Source organism: Phocoena phocoena, chromosome 3, assembly GCF_963924675.1.
Source record: "Phocoena phocoena chromosome 3, mPhoPho1.1, whole genome shotgun sequence".
NCBI classification, from domain to species: domain Eukaryota; kingdom Metazoa; phylum Chordata; class Mammalia; order Artiodactyla; family Phocoenidae; genus Phocoena; species Phocoena phocoena.
Genome location: NC_089221.1, coordinates 112212257 through 112238035, shown reverse-complemented (window position 1 = coordinate 112238035; position 25779 = coordinate 112212257). Strand labels below are relative to the sequence as shown.

The 25779-nt window shown below is 46.3% G+C and overlaps 1 protein-coding gene across 6 annotated transcripts; it reads left to right on the top strand.

Annotated features, from left to right (window-relative positions):
- The first annotated feature begins 339 nt into the window (after positions 1 to 339).
- On the top strand, positions 340 to 25442 carry VDAC1 (voltage dependent anion channel 1). Of its 6 annotated transcripts, none has more exons than XM_065874660.1 (9): positions 340 to 409; positions 10431 to 10503; positions 11018 to 11067; positions 11745 to 11897; positions 11992 to 12044; positions 17560 to 17787; positions 21657 to 21807; positions 23483 to 23540; positions 24488 to 25442. In XM_065874660.1, the coding sequence occupies exons 2-9, from the start codon at positions 10437 to 10439 to the stop codon at positions 24577 to 24579; spliced, it is 852 nt and encodes a 283-aa protein (XP_065730732.1). In that variant the 5' UTR covers positions 340 to 409; positions 10431 to 10436; the 3' UTR covers positions 24580 to 25442. The 6 variants fall into 6 exon arrangements, with proteins under 6 accessions (XP_065730732.1, XP_065730733.1, XP_065730735.1 ...); XM_065874661.1 differs by having other exon boundaries at positions 348 to 409; positions 10434 to 10503; XM_065874663.1 differs by lacking the exon at positions 340 to 409 and having other exon boundaries at positions 10437 to 10503; positions 21657 to 21696; positions 24488 to 24579.
- Positions 25443 to 25779: the final 337 nt, after the last annotated feature.

Here is a 25779-nt window from a genome sequence, read left to right as displayed (position 1 = left end):
ACCTCCGGCAAGGTCGGCCCGCGCGGGTGGCGACACGCCTGTCCCTGCGCACGCACACAACTCTGCACACGTCAGCCCCACGCTGTCCCGCCGCCCAGTGCCCGGGCGCACGCAGGCAATCACGCGTGTCCCCGCACTCGCCCGTGGGCACACGCGTCCGCCGCGGGTACCGAAGGGCCCCGAAAGGTCCGCGCGCGGATCAGGCGCTGGAAGCGAACCCGGTCGGGGCCCGGGCGGTGTCCCGGGAGGACCCAGGGGGCGGAGCTCGCGGGGCCGGCCTCGCTGGGTCGGGGCGGGTCTGCGCCGCCGCCGTCTGTGCCGCCCCGCCCTCGGCCCCGCCGCTGGCTCTGTTCCTCACGCTGCAGCCCCCGCCGTAGCCGCCGCTGAGCCCACTGCCACCGCTTCTGAGGTAGGCGCAGCGGAGAGGGGCCAGGCCTCTGACTGCGCCCCGAGTCGCGGGCCAGCCCGTGGGGAGTTGGGGGAGGAGATGGGACGGGGAGCGGGTGAGGGCGAGGGGCCCAGAGCCGGGCCGGGGCAGGGAACGGGAGCGGCCCGCCAGGGCCTGGCGGGTCAGCGACTGGCAGAGCAGGCCGCGCGGGGCGGGCGGGCGGCGAGCAGGCCCGGGCGGGGGAGCGGGTGGCCGGACATCCGGAGGCGCCTGCGGCTGGGGACCGAAAGCCCGCGGGGACCTTTGGGCGGAAGGGCACGGGCCGCCGCGTGGAGGCCCGGCCCGCCGCAGGTCTAGGTGACCTTCCTTGGAGGCGACCTCTGGCCCTCGATCCCGGCAGCGCGGGTCGGGCAGGGACCCGCCCGCCACCTAGGCTCGCCAGGCTGGGCTCATGGACCTTTGCGGGCCACGCTGTCGCCTCGGGGATGAGCTCATGTGACGACCGGGGTCCCGCGCCCCCGGCCCTGCACGCCCTGTCGGGTCCACGCCCGGAGAAGCTGGCTCCCGGCACTGTCTGCGCCTGCCAGCACCTTCCGGGCGGAATGGGAGGCTGACAGTCGACTTAGGCCGCAGGGACCAGGGCCGGAGCTGGGGGCTGGGCAGAAGGTTAGGCCTTAGAAAAAGAGGTCCCGCGGGTAGTGATGTGGCCTTCTTGGCCTAAGGAGGGATTCCTGCCTGATTCGGTTGCTCATTCATTCATCAAATGCAGCGGTGCCTGCACGAAACTGCTTCCGAGCCCTTTGGATTTGAGGCACGCAGCATTAGTGATTTGTCCAAGGTCACACAGCCGGGAAGATACTAAGCCTCTGTTTTTTCATCTGTAGAACGGGAGCAATCATACCTGTTCTTCATTGGGTTTTTGGGAAGAATAAAATGAGTTGATTAACTTCAAACATTCAGAACAGTGCCTGGTAGGGAGAAGGTCTGGGCAGAAACCTTGACACTTACCGTTGAGGCTTTTAGGGGAGGATCTAGCCCATCCCCTGCAGACTATTTTGCTCCACGTGGTGCTCTGGAAAGGGTTCAATAAAGGTGGTCTTTGTTATTTTAAACGTTATTATTAGGCATTTGTGTGCCAGGCTTTCAGTAACTTTCAGGGTAATTTAAAAAACCTTTAAGTTTACAGACAGACAGGGTCAGGCTGGAGCAGAAAGTTGAATGGGGGTTCAGACCTGGGCTAAGCCTAGGCCTGTTTCACCTGAGGCCCCCAGCCCCTGGACCAGCCTCCCCTCTCCAGAGGAGATAGGGAAATGAACACCTCCTTTGCCTAATGTGCTGTAGGCAAGGGCAGGGCAGACTGCCCAGGGTCTGCCTTCTCTCCACCCCAGCTCTGGACTGAGTTCCTACAGGGTCAGGCTTAAGCCTTATACAACTTTGTTTTCAGTGCGTGGGGTGGTGCCACCTGGCAATACTAGGTACTTGAGAATGGTCTGTGGGGGTGAATGTACTCTTGCTGACAGAAGTTTTCACCATTCCAGCATGTGGCTTATAGTAGGTGCTCATTAAGTATTTGTGGGATTATTGAATGGGTATATGTAGTGACTGCAGGCCCAGACCATAGTCCCTTGATTTTGGACATCCTTTTTGAGGGACACACATCTCATTCACTTTCAGAAAATAGCCTTGCCTAGCAGAGAGTCACAGATAAATAAAGGGCTACAAGGGTGTGTACAACCCTAGAACAGTGATAGGCAGAACTGTTGCCTAATTTGAAATAATTGCTTTGAACATGTTATCCTCATTCTGTGACTTTCCAAGTCCTTTGGGAAACTTGTTGAACTGGTGTTTCTGGGCTTGCGGGGCTGGGGGTGACACTGGTGAAGGGGATTCTCCTAAAGCCCTTGGGCCTGGTGCCTCTTCCCTCTCGGATGGTGAGGGGGTCAATGGCTTCTACTGGAGTTGTCCTGAATAAAGTGCTTGAGCCTGGGTATGGGGGGCTGCTCTCAGTCAATTAGTTTATTTCTGCTATTCTATAGGCAGGGGCTGTTTGTAGACAAACAGAGGGGCTCAGGGGGACCATATAGTGAGGATTTGCCTTTGGGCCTCTGGCCCCACTGGACAGTAGGCACACGTCGACAACCACCTCCAAGCTGGTGGTCATGGGGAACATTCACTGCCACCTTTACTGGTAAGGTGCTCCCCAAATCCATTTTGCCCTTGATGGGATTTCTCAAAGTGTGACATCTTTGGTAAGAGAGAGGCATGTATGGCTGAGAGCCAGCCCAAGCCTGCAGGCAGCCCCCCAGGGTGCTCAGGGTCTCCCCTCTGGTTGCCACTGAGGAAAGGTGATCAAGTGGTCAGCTGGGCCTGAGCACAATCCTCCATTTCACTGCCTGCTCTCAGAGGGGTGAGGGTAAGTGAGAATCTTAGCCCTTTACCCAGAACTCTGCTGGCAAGAGTCCAGGAGAGCAGATTGAGCTCATATAACACAGCTCTGACATGAGCCATAGGGTCTAGTTACAGGCCAAGTTACTTTCTTGTTCCTCAGTTTCTCCACTCTAACTGTGATCGTCATCATTACAGTCATTCTTTATTGAGGGCCTGCCCAGCACTCTCCTGGCTGGTTGACGTATGTATTATGACGTTGAATCCACTGTCCTCCAAGCCCTGGGAGAGAGGTACGGTCGTTGCCATTTCACGGGTCAGGAGACTTGAGTACAGAGTGGTGAGGTAACCATCCCAAGGTCACACAGCTCAGCAGGAACGGGGTTGGGATTCAGGGCCTGGACTGGCTAGCTCCAGTGCTGATGCTTTCACACTGCAGTTGCCACTCCAAGGGGCCACTGTGAGGAGCTAATAGATTTGAGTGCCTTTTGAAAGGCAGAACTTGCTATTCAGAGCGGCACTGTTACCCTTTTACACTGATCACAGGGAGCATGTGCATGGCTGGGTGTAGTCTAGCTGTCAGTGGGCAGCAGTCAATGGAGTTACCCTATTTGTTGCGAGGACAGTGGCACAGGGTGTTTATCAGGAGAAGGGTCAGTTTTCCGTGGGATGAGGTAGGAGGCATTCTTCCAGGACCTGGCTGGGCAATATTCAGCTAAACAATACCTCATGGTTGGGGAGAACTCTGGACCCTGTGGTTCAGCGTGACCTTTCGGCAACCTGCACAGCAGCTATAATTATGATAAGAAATATATAAAATGAAAATCTGTAATAAGTTCTCGCTGTGATTGTTACATGTTTACTGGGTACCAGCCACTGTACTAAGTGCTTTGTACTAGCAATCTCATTCAGTCCTCGGAATGATGCTGAGTCAGGGACTCTTCTCCTCTACTGGAACTGAAGAAAAATGAGGGGCGGATAGGTTGTGACTTGCCCAAGATCTCATAACAAGAGAGTGGTGGAGTAGGGTTGGAACTCAGGTCTGCTGGACTCCCGAGTCTACCTGCCCAAGCACCGTCTATTTTATCTCCACTGGGTCAAGCCAGGCAGCGAGCAGGAGCCCTAGGTGCACCTGGGATCCAGACCTTGGCATGCTGCCTGCCAGCCCCGGTCTTCTCCTCTTGATGGGTGGGTGGGCAGGCAGGGTGTCCCCAAGTCAGCTGCATTCTCTTGAGGCTTGTGGAAGGCTGTGCCAGTGGTGGCCCACCTCCCAGGGTGTTTTAAAATAGAAGCAATACCTGGAAAGCCCAGCTACCCTGTGTGAGACATTCATGGAGGGGGGTGGGAGGACAGATGCCCTGAGAGGACAGACCTACCAGAGTCTGGAGTGGATCTGGAGGGGCAAACAAAGAATGTCAGAATAATGAATTGTGGTTACACTGCCACTTATTGAGCCCGGGCATTGGCTTTGCCAGCATCCTGGAGATTCAACCAGGGCCCTTCTCCTGGGCTGCCACTTCTGGTGAGAAAGTGTGGGGTAGGGGTGTAGGGAGGCTCCTGATGGCGTTGGCCTCACATACTGGCTTTCAGAGCAGCTCTGGCCTCCTGCGGGCGAAGTTGCTTTTCCTGGTCCCCAGAGTTAGGAGTAGTTGCTTTTGCTCTAATCCCTGGCTGGTCTGATGCCCCTCTTATAGGCTGGCCCAGTTCTGCCCTGACAGACTACTTAGAATGGTGTTAGAAGTAGCAGAGCCAAAGGCTTTCCTACAGTTCTTCCTTCCTAAGGGGAAACCGGGATGGTGATGGTGAAGGCGATGATTGCTGTGTTGGTTGGGGTCCTTGCAGGAGTCAGATGTACACTCCCATGGGTTAATTAAAGAAAGCGTGATGAAAGGATCATCTGCAAAGGTATGGGCAGAGTGTGGGGGGCCTGACAAGGGGTGTGGGCCCCTTGGTCCTTTAGAACAGGAAGGGGTCCTTTGGCAGGAGCTGTGGCGTTGGGTAGAGGAAAGTCACTGCCCACCTGAGGACCAACAGGGAGGCAGCCTGGGGGATGAAAACCCCAATTGCACTCTCCCATCTTCTGCTGGTGCCCCCTGTTTGCTGAGTCCAACCCATAGCTCACTGAAAACAGTCCATAATGATCAGCTCTTGGGGCATAGAGCAGGACGGAGGAGGAAGGTGGATCTGGAGGGGGAAACAAAAAATCTCCAGATTAATGGATTGTGGTTACACTACCATTTATTGAGTACTCACTGTGTGTCAGACATTTCTGCATGCTCTGTTTTCCTTACTTAATCCTTGCAGCAACAGTGGTAGCAAGGCACTATTGTTAGCCCCATTTTATAGATGAGCAAAGTGAGACCCTAAGAGTATAAGTGGCTTGTCCAAAGTCACACAGCTAGAACCTCTGCCAGGCTCATAGCCCCTTCCATTCGTCACTGTGCCCTGCTACCTGGGTACTCGGATGGGTGGAGAAATGCCATGGCAGGGTGGCTCTTGATGTTTAGGTCCTAGCCCAGTTTTACCCTTGCCATTAAAAATGTTGTCTGTTGACCCACTGGGTGTTCCCTGTGTTCAGAAAACTTTTCCTCTCCACTGTTCCTGACTCAGCCGTTTGGACCCATGGCCACCCTGCTCTGTGTATCAGCCATTGCAATGGTTGTTGGCTTTCTGAGAGCACCAAGGCTCCCCTGCCTGGATCCTTCTGAGGGAGCTTCTGCAGAGAAAAGAACACGCTTCAAAGTGGGGGTGCTGGGGGATGCTTGGTGCGGGGAGCCAGCCCACTCTTCTCAGTGGCATCTGAGGGCTGCCCTGCCTGTGCGATAGGCAATGAAAGACTGAGAGGGAGGAAGGAGGCTTTTGAAAAAGTGCCTCAGGTGACTCTCATGCACACTGAAGTTAGGGAGCTCTGCCCTACTCCTACCTTCTGGGCAGGGTGGCCAAAGCCATCAGTGGTAACCTGAGGGTAGAATGTGCCCCCCACAGGCCTTACCTGTTAACCCCGCCACCTCGGTGTGATTTGAATCTGTTCTTGGAGCCAGTATAGGCACTTTGATGGTTTTCCCTTCTGGCACCTCTGCTGCAGTAGCCTTTTGGAATGTGACTTGTGGCATCATGAATGCAGCGTGGCTTAATTTTGAACACATTCGTTAGGTTTTTAAATTTTCTGTCCTTAGTTTAAAAAAAAATTATCAAGTACACAAACAACTTAAGTGATTAAGTAGCATCAAAAATGAAAATCCTATTTTAACTTCACTCCTTTCCTAAACCCCCTTTCCTTTCTAGAAGCAGCTCCAAGGCAGCCACAGTTTACAGGTTAGCTCATGTCCTTCCCTTTCACATGCTTTTCCATCCATTCACAAATGTGGAACATATAAAGATGCATATGTAAAATGGTTTTCCTCCAGTCACATGGGATTATACATTTTCTGTGGCTTGCTCTTTTCATTGAACTATTATCATAGGTAGCTTCCTATGCCACCACGTAGAAATCCACCTCATTCTTTTTGATTACCACATGGTATTCCTTAGTTTTTATTCATTTGTTTCCTTATTGGTGGACATTTAGGTTGCTTCTGGGTTTTGTGTTAAAAATAACCCTGCAGTGAGCATCCTCCTATATACATCTTTGGGTGCCTTGGGTGCCACTGTGAGTGTGTTCCTAGCAGTAGAATTGCCGCTAGAGTTACTGCGTGTTCACTTAGGCACTGCCCACCAATGGGCTCCTCAGGGGCTGTACTGTACGTAGTATTCCTACCTGGGGAGAATGGGATTGATCATTTTCCAATGCAACAGTAGATATTGTCATTTACATTTTTGAGAATCCATTGGTTGAGTGAGCTGCCCAAACATAGATGTGTCAGACTTTCTAATGTGGCTCTCTGAGGCCCTTTTAATAAAGTCCGTGCTTGGTTCTGATGTCAGAAGTGGCAGTACTCTCTTCTGAAGGCGCTTGGTTGGTCTCCTCAGCTTGAGTTCAGCTCTCCTTAGGCCATCGTGGCGGTGGGGCATGCTAGTTGTGTGTCTCCCCCATCCCTGGTGGTGCCGCAGTTTCCCTGTAGAGGGAGCTCCTGCCTACTGGTTACATTGTCATTTACTTAGTCCCTATTGTCAGATACTGTTTCCTTTTTTTTTCTACTGTAAAAATACTTTGATGCTTACTGCGCATATACTTATTAGACAGTGCTGTCAGAACACCCTGCTTCATGCTCAGCCTCTAGAAGCTGAGTTTCTTCTTTTTTTTCCCTTTTTTATTGAGGTAACATTGGTTTATAACATTGTGTTTCATGTATGCAACCTTATATTTCTACTTTTGTGTGCACTACAGTGTGCTCACCACCAAAAATTTAGTTTCCATCCATCACGATATCAATCCCTTTACCCATTCCCACCCTCTCCCCTCCTTTTCCTTTCTGGTAACCACTATTCTGTTCTCCGTATCTACGTGTTTGTTTTGGTTTGTTCATTTATTTTGTTTTTTGTTTATTTATATTCCATATATGAGTGAAATCACAGGGAATTTGTCTTCTCCATCTGATTTATTTCATTTAGCATAATACCCTCAAGGTCCATCCGTGTTGTCACAAATGGCCAGATTTCATCTTTTTTTTTTTAATGGCTGAGTACTGTTCCAGTGTGTGTGTGCATGTGTGCGCGCACACGCGTGCGCAGTATCCAGTATTATCCATTATCCATTCATTATCCATTCATTTGTTGGTGGTCTCTTAGGTTTTTTTCCATTTTTTGGCTATTGTAAATAATGCTGTGACGAGCATAGGAGTTCACATGTCTTTGCGAATTAGTGTTTTCATATTCTTTAGATAAATACCCAGAAGTGGAACTGCTGGCTCATATGATAGTTCTAGTCTTAATTTTCTGAGGAATCTCCATGCTGTTTTCCGTAGTGGCTATACCAGTTTATATTCTCACCAACAGCGTATGAGGGTTCCCTTTTCTGAAGACACGTGGGGTGGATGCTGCAGAGACAGATGGGGAGTGATTTGGAGCTGATTGAGGTGGCGGGAGGGGCCAGGACCAGGGTTCAGTCTCCAGGTCAGTGCAGGCAGGGTGTTAAGTGAGAAAGCAGAATGCTGAATTCTCTCCCCATCTAGTCCTGGCCTGAGAAAGTGTGGATGGCAGTCATTGTTTTTACATTAAAATTGTTTTTGAAGCAGGTGCTGAGAACTGTGCTGGGTGCTGTTTGCAGCTGTAGGAAAGCTGGGCTTCTCAGAGAGGCAGAGCTGCTTCAGTCCTGTCAGATAAGTGCAGCAGGAGACGAGAGGTACGGAAAGAGGAAGACTCTATGAAAAGCAAAAGGGGAAGCTACAGCCACACAGCCTTTGGTGCAGGGGAGTCAGCGTCTTGCCCCCCTTGGTGGGTGTTACCTCGGGGCCAGGAGTGGCTTTGGCTCCACTCAGCTCGTGGCTCCTGTGCGCTTCCCCGCCCGCTGCTGCGCTGGGGACGCAAGGAGAGCCTGGCCTTATGTGAGCTCCCTCTGCCATCCCACCTCTCCTGTCCTTGCATGGTAATCTCCTCAGTGGCCGCTTTAGGGTGATTTTTGCTGTGGGTGGAGTGTGTTTTGACAGGTGGCTTTGCTTTTCAGTTTTGGGGATTAGGGATAAGCAGGGGCATTTGGGGAGCATTAAATGATGAGTGTTCTGACTTTTTCCTGAGGGATGGACCAGTCCAGACGTGAAAGCCACGTGTGCCACGTGTGGTGAGGCGGGTCCTGGAGCCAGGGGAGGGTACTCGGGAAGGCCCTGACCTCTGAGGTACAGGAGGTCTTAGCTGACCCGGAGATATTGCCACTGGACTGCTCTCCCTGTCACCCGGCTGGGGCTGAGTTTGTGGCCCAGCTGGGAAGGAGACAGCACTGAAGAGGGGTGTTCTGTCCACTGATAACTGTTAGCAATTGGTGTGTGTGTGGAGAATGTTCTGGGCCCTTTGCTGAGATGCTTTGCATGTTTCCTTGGGGCTCTGTTACCTCAGCCTTCAGTCCAGGGTTGTTTCATTGCTTCTCCTGGGAGGGGCCCAGGCCCATCTGTGGCTGGGGCGTGTGCCTAAGGCAGAGGGTGTTTTCTGGAGGACCTGGTGGATAGTTTCCTGGTTTGTCCCTGGGGTGGGTGTGCCTATGGGGTTCATTTGGGGTGGAAGGGGAGAGGGGAGAGAGCCTTGAAAGAGCCAGTGGGAGCAGCCTGAAATGGGTCTTCCACCGTGTTCTTTATGCCCTGATCCTAATGAGGACTGAGTTGCCCATGGTTCTGGCCTGATCATGTGTGAGAAATACAATAACAACAGCAACAAAAATAGGAGCGCGTAAACAGCTTACTGGGCTGCTCCTCTCTGCTCTGACACAGAAGGGAGCTGGGACAGAATTAGCAAAACCTCTGAAAAAAGTAAAATAGGACCAGGACCACAGTTTTATAATTTAAAATTGTGCAAGTTTATAGTTTTTTAACATTATACTCATTGGTTTTTTGGGCTCCCTGCAATGTCTTTGAAGTTGAGGCTTTGGTCAGGATGCAACTTCCAGGTGTGATATTGTTCCCCTGAGATCACTTGCACCACTTTTCATTGGGTTCCCATTTAACCAGGAATATGCCATGTGGGTGTTAATTTGTGCGAATACATTTATATGTGACTTTGGGTGAGGTGTATGCAGGTTGGAAATTTAGGTATGCTGTATTTAAAATGGATGGAACCATCCTTGGGTTAATTGAATTTCTGGCTGAGGCTAACAATTTTGGAGATGGAGAAGATGCAGAAGATGGTGCTTTCTCGCGTTCCCCTCTCCTCCTGGGTGGAGCACAGAGTGTGTGCCATCTGGATTAGGGTTTTAATTCTGTGTACATAATGTATCAGTGCAGAGCCTCCCAGCAGCGCAGTGTGGTCCTTAGGGCAAGGACTATTTGAAGTTCTTGCCTTCCTTGAACAGCGAGGTGTTTGATAAATGCTTGTTGACTGACTTAGTGATGTGCATCAATCCCAAGTAGTACTTTGATAGTTGGTTTTAAAAGTCAAGTCACATTGAAGCTGAATAGATGTTTATTTGAATTAAATTTGGGGGGGATGTGGTTGCATTTCCTTCCATGTGAAGAATTGCCTAGTCAGGTAGGTAGGTTTTACTGTTTTCTCTATGAGGAATATGATACTCTAAAAGTGGGTTCCTGTAGCAAAGGTTTTGTGAAAAGTTGGGTCCATTCTGACACATAGTAGGTACTCCATAAATATTTGTTGAATGGATGAAATCAGAACTGTATAGAAAATATGTTGCCATGTATTTAATGTCCTAGCAGTTGATATTTTGTAAGAAGATATGTTTTATTGGCAAGAGTCCTGCAGTTCAGTAAAGTAGCTGGCTTATGGGACTGTGTCTTTGCCAATGAATTCATTTAGAAAATATTGACTGACTCCTACCATATTCTGGGCCTGTGCTCAGTTCTGGGGATGCCTAGGAGAAGAGGTCCAAAGTCAGGCTGGTCTGCTGTCAATAAAAACTTACTGGGTGTTTCAAGCTCTGGCCACAGATAGAAGCAGGAGATAGCACAGTCTTCTTTGTCCACACCTGGGGGAATAAGGTATGTGGAACTCAGTGCTGATGATTTTTATTGGTGGAAAACTTACCAATGTGTTTATTCTGGTGGTTCTTTTATTATAGCAGAAGATGGCTGTGCCTCCCACGTATGCTGATCTTGGCAAATCTGCCAGGGATGTCTTTACCAAGGGCTATGGTGAGTGTTGCATGGAGTGGCCTTTCAGCTCAGAAACTGGGTTGGCATGTTTGGTATTTTACCCATTACAGTTTGAGAGACTTGGGTCAGTCAGCTCTCAGAAACTTCCTGTCACTATGGCTAGTGAAGCAGTTTTGGTTGTGCACCCCGTACGGGTAGGCTTGTGAATTGCTGCAGACAAGTGGACATTCTTGTTTCTTCTCCTAGGCGGGAGCAGGTCTGTGGATGCTGCTGCAGTGGAGTGCGGCTTCTAAATTTGGAGCTCGTCTTTAGGCATGTGCTCACGCTGTCATGCACCCTTTTCTCAGACTCCACTGGGAGTGCAGGTGGGGCCTGTGTCTGTTCTGCCTGCCACTGTTCCATGGCAGCCGGGCTCCACACACAGAGAGGCAGGCAGCAGTGGAGACCGGTGCCCTCTGCACCCATCTCATTTTTAAACAACCTAAGGGAGGCAGAGATGCTGCTCTTGAGTTAGTCATTTAACCTATTAACAGTTACCATGTTCTTTCTTTAGGGTTTGGCTTAATAAAACTTGATTTGAAAACAAAATCTGAGAATGGACTGGTAAGTTGTCTGCCTATATGGAGCATGGATATTTATTGTAGATCAATAAATAATCAATAACTTCCATCTGGGTGGCAAACAAAGGGACTTTTCTGATTGTGGCAGCTTGTGGTTGTCACATTCATTGCATCCTCTGTGGCATGGGTCGTCCAGGGGAGCCATGTGACTAGGTCCCCAATTCAGTAGCTGTTAATACTCATAGGAATATGGGGCAGGCCTCAATTTTATTTTTCCTCATGTTTCTTATTTCAAAATTGACCTGTGTTCCATACCACATAATTATTGAAAAAAAACCCCAAATCTTAGTAATCCCTTTTAGATTGTGAATTGTTGGAAGGAGGAAGTTTTGGGTAGAATTACTGCAATGTCAGCTTTAGCTCAAAGCTTTTTCTCTGTACGAGCCTGGAGGTAGGACAGAAGGAGAATTGCCTTCCTGTCCAGACTAAAGAGTTACAGGGGAGGAAGGAATCTTTCTCCTGATAAAGAATTCCCTGAAAGATTCCTTTAATTAGCAGACTCCATCTGTACTTCAAATATCTAACTGAATTATAGAATGAGCTTTTGCACCCACACATTCAGGGTCTCACCTCTTGCATAAAGGAAAGTACAGTGCATTTAGGGGTGGAGCAATGCAGAATGAAGTGCTGGCATGCAGGCTGTGACTCTCTTCTTTAAAGGAATTTACAAGCTCAGGTTCCGCCAACACCGAGACCACCAAAGTGACGGGTAGTCTGGAAACCAAGTACAGATGGACCGAATATGGTCTGACGTTTACGGAGAAATGGAACACTGACAACACACTAGGCACGGAGATTACCGTGGAAGATCAGGTAATGGTCACTTGTGAAAAGACACAGTTTTATTAAGTGACATCGGCTGCCTGTCTTGTGACTAAACCTGTGGGTGAATTTCTTTTCTGTTCAGCTTGCACGTGGCCTGAAGCTGACCTTCGATTCATCCTTCTCACCAAACACTGGGTAAGAATATCATCTGTTTTCTCCATAAGGACCTTTAGTGGTGTTTCATAGTAAGATTTAAGATTCATTCTGTGCTGTTTGTTATTGTTCTCCTGGCCTCCGCTGTGGAGGCTGTAGGATTTCTGGTCCAGTAATGCTCCATTCCATGTGAGTGAGGCTGCTCACAATGTAAGTGGCCAAGGCTCTAGGGCAGCAGGCAGTGTTTGGAAGCAAGGGCTGTTGGTCACTGTTGCCAGCCCCATTTTTCACGCTGGAGGGCCTCTTCCCTAGCTTCCTACTTAGGGACACTGAGAGTGTGTGGGCTGAATTGGAAGGTGGCTCCTGAGACTGCACTTTCCTGCTTTAGGCCCTCCAGTCACAGACAGATTAGGCTTGCTGGTTATTGGGCACATCAGGAGGCAAGAGAACATGTTGATCTGCCTCAGCTCCTGGTGCTTTTCAAAGTGGCTAGAGGGAATCAGTCTCTTCTAGAACACACTCTTGTTTTTTTCCATTCAGAGCAGTAGGTCTCCTAGGCCTTGGGAAGGTTGTTTTACACACTGATGACAAGGCCAAGGGCATGTATTGAATTTCATTTCATAGTTTTTTGAGTTTTTAAAAATTGTGGGGACTTCCCTGGCAGTCAGTCCTGTGGTTAAAACTGCACGCTCCCAGTGCAGGGGGTACAGGTTCAATCCCTGGTCGGGGAAGATCCTGCATGCTGTGTGGTGTGGCCAAAAATAAAATTTGTGGTAAAATACACATAAAATTTACCATCTCAACCATCTTTAAGTCTTTGTTTTTCATGACTCTGACACTTTCAAAGATGATTGGCCAGTTATTTTGTAGAATCCTTGATTTGGATTTGTCTGATCTTTTCTCATGTTTAAACTCAGGTTATTTATTTATTTATTTTTTCAGGTTATTTATTTTTTTTATTTTTTTATTTTTATTTTATTTTATTTTTTTTTTTTATGCGTTACGCGGGCCTCTCACTGTTGTGGCCTCTCCCGTTGCGGAGGACAGGCTCCGGACGCGCAGGCTCAGCGGCCATGGCTCACGGGCCCAGCCGCTCCGCGGCATGTGGGATCTTCCCGGACCGGGGCACGAACCCGTGTCCCCTGCATCGGCAGGCGGACTCTCAACCACTGCGCCACCAGGGAAGCCCCAGGTTATTTATTTTTGATAGCTGTAGATAGGATGTTGTGTTCTGTCCATCTTGGTGCATGACATCAGCGGGTATATATCAATGTGCCTCATTACTGGTGACGTTACTTTGGTCGCTTGATTAAAGTGGCGTTTGCCAGATTTCTCTGTAAAGTTACTTTTTTTCTCTTTATAATTAACAAGTATCTTGTGGGGAGATGCTTTGGGACCATGCAAATATTCTAATTTTTATACTTTGACTCACAAATATTCGCATCCATTGGTGATTCTTGCCTGCAACAACTGTGTTTGGCAAATGGTGAATTTCTTTCTTTTTAACTTTTTTTTATATGTTATTTATTTATTTTTGGCCGTGTTGGGTCTTTGTTGCTGCACGCAGGCTTTCTCTAGTTGCAACGAGTCAGGGGGCTTATTGAGGTGGCTTCTTTTGTTGCAGAGCATGGGCTCTAGGTGCGTGGGCTTCAGTAGTTGCAGCACGTGGCCTTCAGTAGTTGTGGCACGCGGGCTCCGTAGTTGTGGATCACGGGCTCTAGGGTGCAGGCTCAGTAGTTGTGGTGCACAAGCTTAGTTGCTCTGTGGCATATGGGATCTTCCTGGACCAGGGCTCAAACCCGTGTCCGCTGCCTTGGCAGGCGGATTGTTAACCTCTGCGCCACCAGGGAAGTCCCCCAAATGGTGAATTTCTATTCCCATCATTCCTTCTACATTTATTAATTGGGATTTTACTGAAAGGAAGAGCTCTTTCTTCTCCACCTTTTATTTATTTGATCAGTTATCTGTATCAGTATGGATTCTTGGACATTTATTTTATTCTATGGATTGTAACCCATTACTATATTTTGTTACTCATATTGTCCCAGATATGGCCATTGGGAGCCTTCAAGTTGACATCCTGTGTGCTTTTGACAAGCCCCTGTCATTTTTTTGGAGCACTTCTTCAGAAAGTGTACTTGTTCTTCCCTAGTCCTACTATCAGCTATTTCTCTGAGGAGCCTTTGTTCCTTTTATTGAAGAATGGTGTTTAGAAACTAAGACTGTGGGTACAAGATGTACTCATTGCTACTGGGTATTTGAGGAAAGTTTTGATGACTCGGTGGAGATTGGAAATGAAAGCTGACTTTCCAAAGTGTCTGAGGGGTACAGCCTGGGAAAGTATCCTGGCTTCCTTTAAAGAGGTAAGCATATACCACATTTGGATGAAGCTGCAGACAGACCTCATCAGGGGACTGGCACCCACACTGAGTACTTACCACAGATAAAGCCAGCTTGTTAACCACAGATTAAGAGTACACCTCTCTCAGGTGCTGTCAAATTAGCACCATTATTTAAATAGCTTTAAAAAATCCCAATAATATTTGAAAGAGGAAAAGCTCCAAAGGCATAGAATGCTGCCTTAGAGCCAAGCCTGGAGAGAAACCTAGTCACTGCCCCACCAGTGCCTTTCCCTGGGGACCTGGTGCCTCTGGCCAGAATCCAGTGGGGTGGCATGTGGAGGCACAGTGTAACTGTCTAGTGTGGCTTGTGCACACCACTGGTCAGAGGCCCTGGTACAGGTGTCACATTTTGTGTCAGCAGCAGCATTTTACCCAGTGGTTAAAAGATGCCTAATTTTTACGTGTCTTGATTTCCCCTTCTTTCTAAATGTCAGCCTCTGAGCAGCTGTTTTTTTCATCAATCATCCTACCCTGCTTGGTGCCAACTGGATACTTGGTCGTAACCCAGGTTTCTTCCTCTAAAGAGCCGGCAGACCAAAATAGGTTTATTTTAAGTTTTTCTTATTGAGAGTTAGTTTGATTGTCACTCCTTTCCTTCAAAGCTTGCAAAAATGTACAGAAGCACCTTGAACAGAAGTTGTAAGTTTCATTGTCACTAGGGAAGGGTGTTAACTTTATTTTCACCTATGACCTCTGAAATTCTGACTCATTGGAACTTGGAGTGTTTAATCTTTAAATTTTTTATTATGGAAAATTTCAAACATGCAAACGAATACGGAAAAGCATATTATACCTTCATCATATTCTCATCACTCAGCTTTAATAATTATCAACCCATGGCCAATCATGTTTTATTTATACATCCATAATCAACCCCTCCCACCCTCAGATTATTTTGAAGTAAATAACAGATATCACATACTTTCATCTGTACATATTTTCATATGTATCTTTAAATAAGTTTCCTTTTAAAAAAGCATAGCCACAGTATCATTACATTGTGAAAATTAATCATAATTTCTTAATATTGTCAAGCCTAGTCTCTTCAAATTTACATGATTTCATGAAAATTTTTTAGAGAATCAAAAATTGTCCATGCAAAATTGTAAAAATTGCTTCATATGGCTCCTAAATCTTAGTTTTTAGGTTCTTCTTCTGTTTTTTTTCCCCTTGCAGTTTATTTGTTAAAACTAGATCATTTGTCTTCTAGAATTATATATAGAGTAAATTTTGCTGTTTGCATTCTGTGGTGTTGTTTAACTTGTTCCCCTGTCCCCCACATTTCCTGTGAATTGCTAAGTCTGGAGGCTTCATCACATTTAGATTCCATTTTGGGGGGTGCTGAAATCTGCTTCCATAGGGAGGCACACAGAAGGCCTGGTTTTCTCTTTGTATGTTAGTGCCATTCATGATCTACTCATAAGGGGTTACAAATTGGTGATAATTCCACCTTTATCTTTCTTTCTTCATTTTTAAGCTGGAATATTTCTATAAAGAGAAACTTATCAAATCTTTGGTTATTTTGAGATATAGTTAGTATAGGAAAGGTGGGATACATGTTTGATTCCTTTCTTATTTACCCTTTTCAAAATAACAAATTGATTCTCTAGTCTCTAAAGATGACCAATGTGTGTATGTCTTGAGTGTCATTATGAGTTCATAGATTTAAACATTTGATGTACTTCAGTCGCTGCTGATATTATTCTTGATGCTGATATTGTCTCATATTTGAAGCCCTTGGGAGCCTGTTTTTTTTTTAAAAATATATTTACATATTTAATTATTTGGCTGCGCTGGGTCTCAGTTGCAGCACGCGGGATCTTTTAGTTGCGGCATGCGGGATCTTTTAGTTGCGGCATGCAGGCTCTTAGTTGTGGCATGTGGGATCTAGTTCCCTGAACAGGGATCGAACCTGGGCCCCCTGCATTGGGAGCATGGAGTCTTAACCGCTGGGCCACCACGGAAGTCCCTGTGGGAGCCTCTTCATCTTAGCTCTCAAGTCCTTTTGCCCCAACCTCAAAGTCTTTGATAGCTTTGATAGATGCTTCAAGCTCATCTTGCACCTTTCCTGCCCCAACCTGTAATCTGCAATTTTCTGAGGAGTGCTGGTTCCTTTTAGGAGGGAATGGTGTTTAGGGCCCCCAGTTTGGGTGCTGGGGATGAAGCTTTAATCTCAGTGTGAATGAAGCTGGGCTGGACAGGGCTGTGTGGTCCTTGAACCTTGAAGCATATCTGGTTTACTCCTGTGGTCTCTGCTGAGAATGTTTCTCGCTGTGGAAGATGTCCATTTTGCAGTTGAATGACAGAAACAATCAGGTGAAAATAGTCAAAATTTTATTTGATAGATGTGATCTTGTCTCTAATGCTGACTTTTGGTAAAAGTCATTGTGATAATATATTTGCAGGTGACATGACTCACCTGCCTTTCCTGAGAAATGCTGGGTCTTGAATAATAGTCAAGGGAGGCACTATCTGGCCGTATACGCAAATCTGGGATCAGCAGACTAGACCTGGGATCTTGTCCAGTCCACCAGGGCTTCCTGGCCCCCTGTGACTGCAGGGCCCCAGGTTCTACCTCACTATCCAGTTCTCTGAAATATATATTCATTAGGATCTCATAGATACTGAATTAAAAGCTGTCTAACTGTTGTATTTACTTAGAAGGGAATTAGTATATGTTTCTTTACTAAGTGAGCCACAAAGTAAGAAGATGACCATCTCATTAAAAGCTGCTGTTTAGATAGCTGCCTTCATGACAGATGTATCTTTTCCACAGACTTGGAAAATGGCAAAGATGCATCTGTTTCATGATTACATGGTGGTGCTCTGCATAATGCATGCCTGTGTAGGCCACTGTATTAATCACAGGGAGAGGATAGTAAAAATTACTTAGCGCTTCTTTTTCCAGCTTTTCTTGCCTGTGTTCTCGCTTCGTTATGGTGGTGTTTCTTCATTATTCTGGATTCCAGTTGAAGAGAGGTTGTGTTCTGCCCATTGTGGCACAGAAGTTGCTTAAGGGAGATCTGGGGCCCTGGCTTTGCCTTCCTACCCTCCTATTCAAACGGGGATTATTATTTTTTTAAATTTGTGTCTCTTGGCATGCTTGTTGCAAGATGAGTGAGCTTCTGATTTCAATACAATTTCTTTTCCTCCAGGAAAAAAAATGCTAAAATCAAGACCGGGTACAAGCGGGAACATATCAACCTGGGCTGTGACGTGGATTTCGACATTGCCGGGCCTTCCATCCGGGGTGCTCTGGTGCTGGGTTACGAGGGCTGGCTGGCGGGCTACCAGATGAATTTTGAGACCGCAAAGTCTCGAGTGACCCAGAGCAACTTTGCAGTTGGCTACAAGACTGATGAGTTCCAGCTTCACACTAATGTGTAAGTGTATGTGAGTGTGTGCAGTCGGGGGATTGTTTACCACGATTTTTTCCTAAGCTTAATTTTTAATCACTGGCAAGTGAGTTTGTTGGAATCAGATGAGCCAAATGGCCTGCTAGTATTGTTCTTGTTTCCCACCTACCCGTTTCCTGAAGTGATGTAGTTTCTTACTGTTCTGTGAACAGTAAATGTTGTCCCTGGTACACACAGAATGGCTGATCACTTACAGCAAGGGCATGATGTCAGTCCACAGGAGTGTTCCTTCCCTGCAGCTTTGTGGACGTTGGAGGGCCTTTCATTTTAGTTAACAAAATGGGGGTGGGGAGGTGTAGCTCTCTTTCTCTGTATACTGCCTGAGGACCAGCTTGCAGTGCTTTAATGAAATGTAGGCATGGGAGCCAAATTAGGAGTTGATTATCTCAGTTAAATACTGAGTGTCTTCTCTGCATGGCAGAACATTTAAAAGTTTATTAACTGGACAGTATCATGAAGGGAAGAGGAAATTACAGGGTAGGTTAGAGAGAGCCCTTTGTAATCAAACTTGAGGGTTGAAGCAGAGTGCTGATTTAGATTTAAGGGAAACAGATTTCATCCATGAAATCTTTGTAGACATGAAGAACTAATGCATGGTGCAAGCTGGGTACAAATTTACCAAATTTCTCTCTTTCCACTAGAGGTCACTAAAGTGACTTCTAAAATTTAGAGACAAGTAAATGGTATTTGGGTCTAAACTAGTGACATTTCTGTAATAAAAAATTTTGAGGAATTTTTATAATTAATAAATTAATATAATACATTAATATAATAAATTAATAAAATTGGAGTCTTTTAAAACTAAAAAAATCACAAGAAAACTATGGAGATGGACAGCCCAGTGGTTGGGGGAGGGGAACAGGGAGGGTATCACTTTGAAGGGGTGGCACAGGGAAGTTTGGTAGTGGGACTGTTCTGTATCCTGGATACAGGAGTCTTTGTATTAAAATTCATAGAAATGTTTACTGAAAAAGGTCAAAAATTTAAAAAAGGTAAATTTAAAAAAGGTAACATGCAAAAAAGCCATAGGAAAAATATCACATGCATAGAAGTGTTTTTTAATTGAAAATTTTGGCTGACATGGAAAGTGCTTCCTTGGTTTGGAATTGGGAACTTGCACCAGTTCCAGGAAGAGCAATGACTTTTAGGTTTTACTAACCTGAGTTTCAAGATTTTTAATAAGTGGACATGGTTTATTTTTGGAACTGGCATGGAAACAGCTGACACAGCTAATCTGGGTTGCCCTGGTCTTGCAGAGGCCCAGGTGTGTAACAGGTGTTCTGTGTGCTTCATGTAGATGGCTTTTTTGTTTTTGTTTTTGTTTTTGTTTTGGCGGTACGCGGGCCTCTCACTGTTGTGGCCTCTCCCGTTGCGGGGCACAGGCTCTGGACGTGCAGGCTCAGCGGCCATGGGTCACGGGCCCAGCCACTCCATGGCATGTGGGATCTTCCTGGACCGGGGCATGAACCCGTGTTCCCTGCATCGGCAGGTGGACTCTCAACCACTGTGCCACCAGGGAAGCCCTAGATGGCTTTTTTTAAACTAATTAATTAATTAATTAATTTTTGGCTGAGTTGGGTCTTCGTTGCTGTGCGCAGGCTTTCTCTAGTTGCGGCAAGGAAGGGCTACTTTTCATTGCGGTGCGTGGGCTTCTCATTGCAGCGGCTTCTCTTGTGGCGGAGCACGGGCTCTAGGCGCGTGGGCTTCAGTAGTTGTGGCGCGTGGGCTTCAGTAGTTGTGGCGCGTGGGCTTCAGTAGTTGTGGCACATGGGCTCCGGTAGTTGTGGCTCACGGGCTCTAGAGCACAGGCTCAGTAGTTGTGGTGCATGGGCTTAGTTGCTCCACGGCATGTGGGATCTTCCTGGACCAGGACTCAAACCTGTGTCCCCTGCATCAGCAGGTGGATTCTTAACCACTGCGCCACCAGGAAGCCCTAGATGATTTTTGTTTGTTTGTTCGTTTGTTTTTGTTTTTTTGCGGTACGCGGGCCTCTCACTGTTGTGGCCTCTCCTGTTGCGGAGCACAGGCTCCGACGCACAGGCTCAGCGGCCATGGCTCATGGGCCCAGCTGCTCCGCGGCATGTGAGATCTTCCCGGACCGGGGCACAGACCTGTATCCCCTGCATTGGCAGGCGGACTCTCAACCACTGCGCCACCAGGGAAGCCCCCAGATGATTTTTTTACAACGAGTTCCTTTGTGGTTTTAAGAGTTCAGTACAGGAAGGCAGTGTTGCTGGTTTTAGAATGTATTGAAAAATCTAATGTTTAAACACATTTAAGCCCAAGGAAATTTCCCCATTTGAGTTAAAATCTATTATTTTTGACAAGCTGCTGTTTTGTAGCATGCTCAAGACTTTCTGAAGAAGTCAGGATTCTCTGTGAATCGGGTGGTGTCTATGCTCTTCCTGTACTTTCTGGAAGCACAGTGTCTGTCTGGCTGAATTTCAGGGAAAACTTAAGAATTTAGAATGTATTTAATGAGCATCTACTTTAGGGAGAGTATATTAGTGAAGAGCAGAGTTTGCAATGAAACAGCAACAATTTATTCATGGGTTAGTGAGTTCTAAGCTCTTTGCTGGATTCCAAAGCGTATGGGACCTGCCTTAATAGTTTCCAGTGCTATTTCCACTGGAGACACCCAGAATGATGAGGCAGAACTTTGACATTGTATTTTTTTTAAATTTCTTTGTTTTATTTGTTTATTTTTTGCTGCGTTGGATCTTCATTGCTGCACGCTGCCTTTCTCTAGTTGCGGTGAGCGGGGGCCACTCTTTGTTGCGGTGCGCATGCTTCTCATTGCGGTGGCTTCTCTTGTTGTGCAGCACGGGCTCTAGGTGCGTGGGCTTCAGTAGTTGTGGCACACGGGCTCAGTAGTTGTGGCTCACGGGCTCTAGAGTGCAGGCTCAGTAGTTGTGGCGCATGGGCTTAGTTGCTCCGTGGCATGTGGGATCTTCCTGGACCAAGGCTCGAACCCGTGTCCCCTGCATTGGCAAGTGGATTCTTAACCACTGCGCCACCAGGGAAGTCCCCTGACGTTGTATTTTTATGTTAAAAATGTTAGAGTGGGGAAGGGGATATTCCCAGAGGCTGCGGTCAGTACGGTGTGTTTGGAAGAGAGGAAGGAGTTTGGCTTGCTGGGTTTCATTCCATTTTTGAAAGACAGAAACATCTTGTAATGTAGCAAGTTGCTCCTTTTCAAATCTCACCAGGACCATAGATGTTGCAGCATGGGCCAATAGTATGCATAGGCCAACAAGTCTGAATAATAGGTTAAACTCTCTTGTAATTGCTGTTCCTCCTAGGGCCTGGGTCAGTTCTGGCTGTGCACCCTCAGCAGTGGATGCAGCTAAGGGTGCTAAGGGTGCTGGTGCTAAGGGTTATAAGCTGCCTTCTGAGGAACATGAGTGGCCCAGACTTTCTTGCCATTTCTGGCTTTGTTCTCTCTTTCCATTTTTATGGTAGAGCATTTATAAAAGTAATAACCTTAGCAGCAGAAGAAAGAAATCACTCAGAATCCAGAATCCCAGTGCCCTAGTTACTGCTTTTATTTTAAAGATTAATGTAGAAGCAAACTTCAAGTTCCATGCAGCCTGAGTAGTTGACTGAGCTGCCTCTGGGTGTTCCCAGTGATGGCTGAGATAGCCTTTCCCTTCCTCTGAACCTTCCTGACCCTGGTGTCTGTGCCATTCCTATCAGGCTTGCCGTAATTCGGTGCCTGTTTTGTGATCAGTTGAATCCATTTACAACATGCTTGTCCTCTGTTAGACTTGGTCAGCTCTGCCCAGCTCAGGTCGCCTTCCTGGGCTGCTTGGCATCTGTGCTGTGCTTATTTGCAGAAATGACGGGACAGAGTTTGGTGGCTCCATTTATCAGAAGGTGAATAAGAAGTTGGAGACTGCTGTTAATCTGGCCTGGACAGCAGGAAACAGTAACACTCGCTTCGGAATAGCAGCCAAGTACCAGATCGACCCTGACGCCTGCTTCTCGGTGGGTACCTGTGCAATCATGTATCTCTGAGACCTTACCCTGACCCTTAGGTTGGAATCCTTTTGGATTGATGGAATTCCATGCTTTGACTAGAGATTTTCTCACTGTGAAAGGGTTCACAGTGAGTAAAACGATCATAGTAATGGTATTTACTATGGCTGCCAGGCACTGTATGGAGACCATTATATGTGGATTACTGTATTTAATTCTTATACAACCCATTTGAGATAGGTGCTTTTTTTTTTTTTTTAATTATCCCATCCATGTTTTCACAAATGAGGAACTGAAAGCTTAGAGTGGTTGAGTAACTTGCCCAAGGGCAGGCAGGTGGTAAGTGCTGGGGTTTGTGTTTGACCCAGACTGCCTTGCTATGGAACCTCCTTCTCTAACCAGTCCCTGGTCCATGCTGCAGACTGTAAAGGGGGTTACCTTGAACCTGAAGGTTTTAAATGTTCCTTTCCCCCTCAGTTTTCATTCTCTTGCCCAGCTCCTGTACTGCATATTAAGAAATCAGGCCCTGGCATTGGGTGGTTGGCATCTTATCTTGCAGACCCTGTAGCATAGCTAATGGACCCTTGCGTTGCTGCACAGTTTTTGCGTTAAATCTTGTTGAGCTCATCTCTGTTGTCACAGGGCACTGCCGGCTGTATCCTTTTTGGGGTGGAATGAGGAAATCTCATGTTGCAGGATGGTTTCTGGGCTGACTTGTGTAATTTACAGACAGCCTATTTTAAGTCTCCTGAAATAGGAACTGAATTTGGCTTCCTTAATGTTAGGCACTTTAAAACAAAGGAAAAGGGGCCTTATTATTTGGAGGGCATGGGCAAAATGGAACATCTAGATGGGGCACTGACTGCCTGGAGGCCTACCTTCCTGTTTTCTCCTGTGGGAGATGCTGCGTCTAAAAGCAGCATGTGAGCAGGAAGACACACACCCTGGTAGCTCTGGCTTTCGCCAGGTGTTCTCACAGCGTGAGCTTGCTCTGCTCCTGACCTCTCCTTACTTCCCCAGAAAGGGGCCAGGGAGAGGCCCAGATTTCCCTACAACTCAGGCAGAAGAATAAGGGTGAAATTATTATCGACTCAGCTGCTTTATTGATTAATTTATTCATCAGCATTCAGTAAGTGCTGACATTTAAGTGATTGTCTAGGTATTGTTTTGCTCCAAAAATTCAGGCTTGTCAGTGCCAAATTTTTTTGATTTTTGCTTCTCTTTTTCATGAAGAAAAAATTCGAACAATGTTCTGCTGTTTAAAAAAACGCTTTAAAACCCCATCTGACATTTGGTCTGTTTTTCTTTATCCCAACAAATACAAGAAAGTCTTTTATGTCTCTGGCCATAAATGAAGGTGTCCTCACCTGTTATAACTTAAAAATACAGACCTACTATGTATAAAATGGAATTGGGCACACATACTGTAAGGAATCAAATATAAATAATAACTTTCTTTTACTTGAAAATTGTGTTGTTTCTTTGCGTTACCCTTCTGAGACCTAGTTCCTAAATTTGATATATTTCATATTGAATTTAATGAATCCTATAAACAAAGTGGTCATGAAAAAAGAGAATTTGATACTGAAGTCCAGAGTTGGTTGATTAAAAAGCTCTTATTCAGTTTGGAGACAGAAATGTGAAGTACTTAACATTTTCACTCTCTTATCTTTTCCTTGACTAGGCTAAAGTGAACAACTCCAGCCTGATAGGGTTAGGATATACTCAGACCCTAAAGCCAGGTATGTGTTGGTTGTGTGAAATTAGTTCTTTGTCTTAAAAAAGATGTGGTGCTGGTTTGCTGCTTTATGTTATTGCTTGTAAAATGACTGTGTAGTACATTGTAAATGAGTGTATATAAAGTTTTATAGTTGACTGTAAAGGAGTGCAGAGTCATTATAAAACGGTTGGCGAATAGGAGAAGTAGTAAGTAGGAGGAAAAAGGCCAAGGCTAACATGTATTACATTTTTGGTTATTTTCTTCCATTCTTTTTCCCAGTGTGTGCCTAATGCTTGATACTTATTTCCAGCAGGTTCTTTTTTTTTTTTTTTTTTCCAGCAGTTTCTTAAAACCAGCCTATAAGTCATCCCCATTGTGAAACTGGTTTGTAGGTTTCCTCTGCACAGTTAGCTAGGCTAGTCCATAGTATGTTACAGCTACAGGAAATAATACCCCCTTGGGGTTAGTTTGGTCAGACTGGGGCTTTGAACACTGGAAATCTAAGGTCACATGATGGCAGAATCAAGCTGTTCTAGAGAAAATAGCATTTAGTCGTGTGTGTGTGTGTGTTTGCATTTGTGTGCATGCTGTGATTGGGAGTGTAAGACCGTGGAGTCTGATTCGTGGTTGGGGTCTCATTTCAAGGGGCTTTTGCTAAAGAAGTTTTCTGCATGGATTTTGTAGCGGGGATGATGAGAGGATGAAGGAAAGTGGATTTGGGTGAGCTATGGAGTCGTCATTATTGTTGCACAAGCTCATCGTCAGCTACCCAGTCATTAGTCGGATGGCGCTGAGTAACAGGGATTCAAGGGCCTGTGGTTTTGCCCCTGCTGATCACACTCAGCTGGAACAGGTTCTGAATCTGTGGTGTCACCAGTGTGCTTCAGCCATCCTCCATTTGCTAACCTTTCTTCTCTTTTCTTTCCTCCCTCTCTCCTCCCTTCCTCTCCCTGACTTCTCCCCCTGCAGGTATCAAACTGACACTGTCAGCTCTGCTGGATGGCAAGAATGTCAACGCTGGTGGCCACAAGCTTGGTCTAGGACTGGAGTTTCAAGCATAAATGAATACTGTACAATCGTTTAATTTTAAACTATTTTGCAGCATAGCTACCTTCAGAATTTAGTGTACCTTTTAATGTTGTATGTCTGGGATGCGAGTATCGCTAAATATCATGTTAGACTTCCAGGTTAAAGATGATTCAGCTTTAGGGTGTTACCCTTTCAGAGGTACAGAAGAAACCCAATTTCAAAAAAGGTCCTTTCAGCTGTAGACTTGAGGGGGAGCTTGCTGGCCCCTCTAGAGATGTCAGGTTCCTTTTTTACCTAGAAATGGCTGCAAGTGGAAGTTGATAATTTGCAGGCACTTTGTAATTTGTAAATTCGTATTGAGTAAATGAATGAAATTGTGACTTCCTGAGAATTGAACCTTGGTTTCCTACCCTGATTGAGGAGAGACTCTTCGATGGTGTATACAAACTCATCTGAAAGGGACTTTTTTAGGCAGGGACTTTTTCCACCCCAATCCATCACCTCTTTTACACCAAAAGTAGTCTGCAGGGCGTGGTAGCTGTTTCTTTTGTGCCATTTTGGGGTGGAGAAGGTGGATGTGATGAAGCCAATAATTCAGGACTTAACTGTGTTTTTTCTCATGTTGTGTTTTTTTGCCCTTGCACCAGAGTATGAAATAGCTTCTAAGAGCTCCAGCTGCAAGCTGGGAAGAGTCTCTGTGACTGTAATATCACATGGTGACAACACTCAGAATCTAAATTGAACTTCTGTTGTATTCTCGCCACTCAGTTTATTTTTTAGCAGTTTAATGGGTACATTTTAGGGTCTTCCATTTTGTGTGGAATTAGTTCCTCCCCTTCAAATGCTGTAATTAACATCACTTAAAATAAAACTTGAATAAAATATTGAAACCTTATCCTTCTCTTGTTGTCTTTATTAATAGGAGTGTAAATAAACAGGACATAGGTTTGGTCTTGTTCTTTGGCCCCTTGGTGTGGCTGTGTGTGTGTGTGATATTTTTAGTTTTCTGTTGCTGCATAACAATTACCACAAATTTAGTGGCTTAAAACAACACTTAATTATTTCACAGGTCTGTCTGTCTGAAGTCCAAGCACCGGGTGCCTGGGCTCTCTTAAGTTTCTCACAATGCTGAAATTAGGATGTCAGCTGGACTGTGTTCTCATCTGAAGTTTGGGGTCCTCTTCCAGGCTCATATGGTTGTGGCAGAATTCAGTTACCTTTAGTTGTAAGAT

Coding starts and splice junctions, on each gene's coding strand:
- VDAC1 (XM_065874660.1), top strand. CDS start 10,437: ATGGCTGTGCCTCCCACGTATGCTGATCTTGGCAAATCTGCCAGGGAT. Junction 11,068..11,744: donor CAAAATCTGAGAATGGACTG/GTAAGTTGTCTG, acceptor TCTTCTTTAAAG/GAATTTACAAGCTCAGGTTC. Junction 11,898..11,991: donor AGATTACCGTGGAAGATCAG/GTAATGGTCACT, acceptor TTTTCTGTTCAG/CTTGCACGTGGCCTGAAGCT.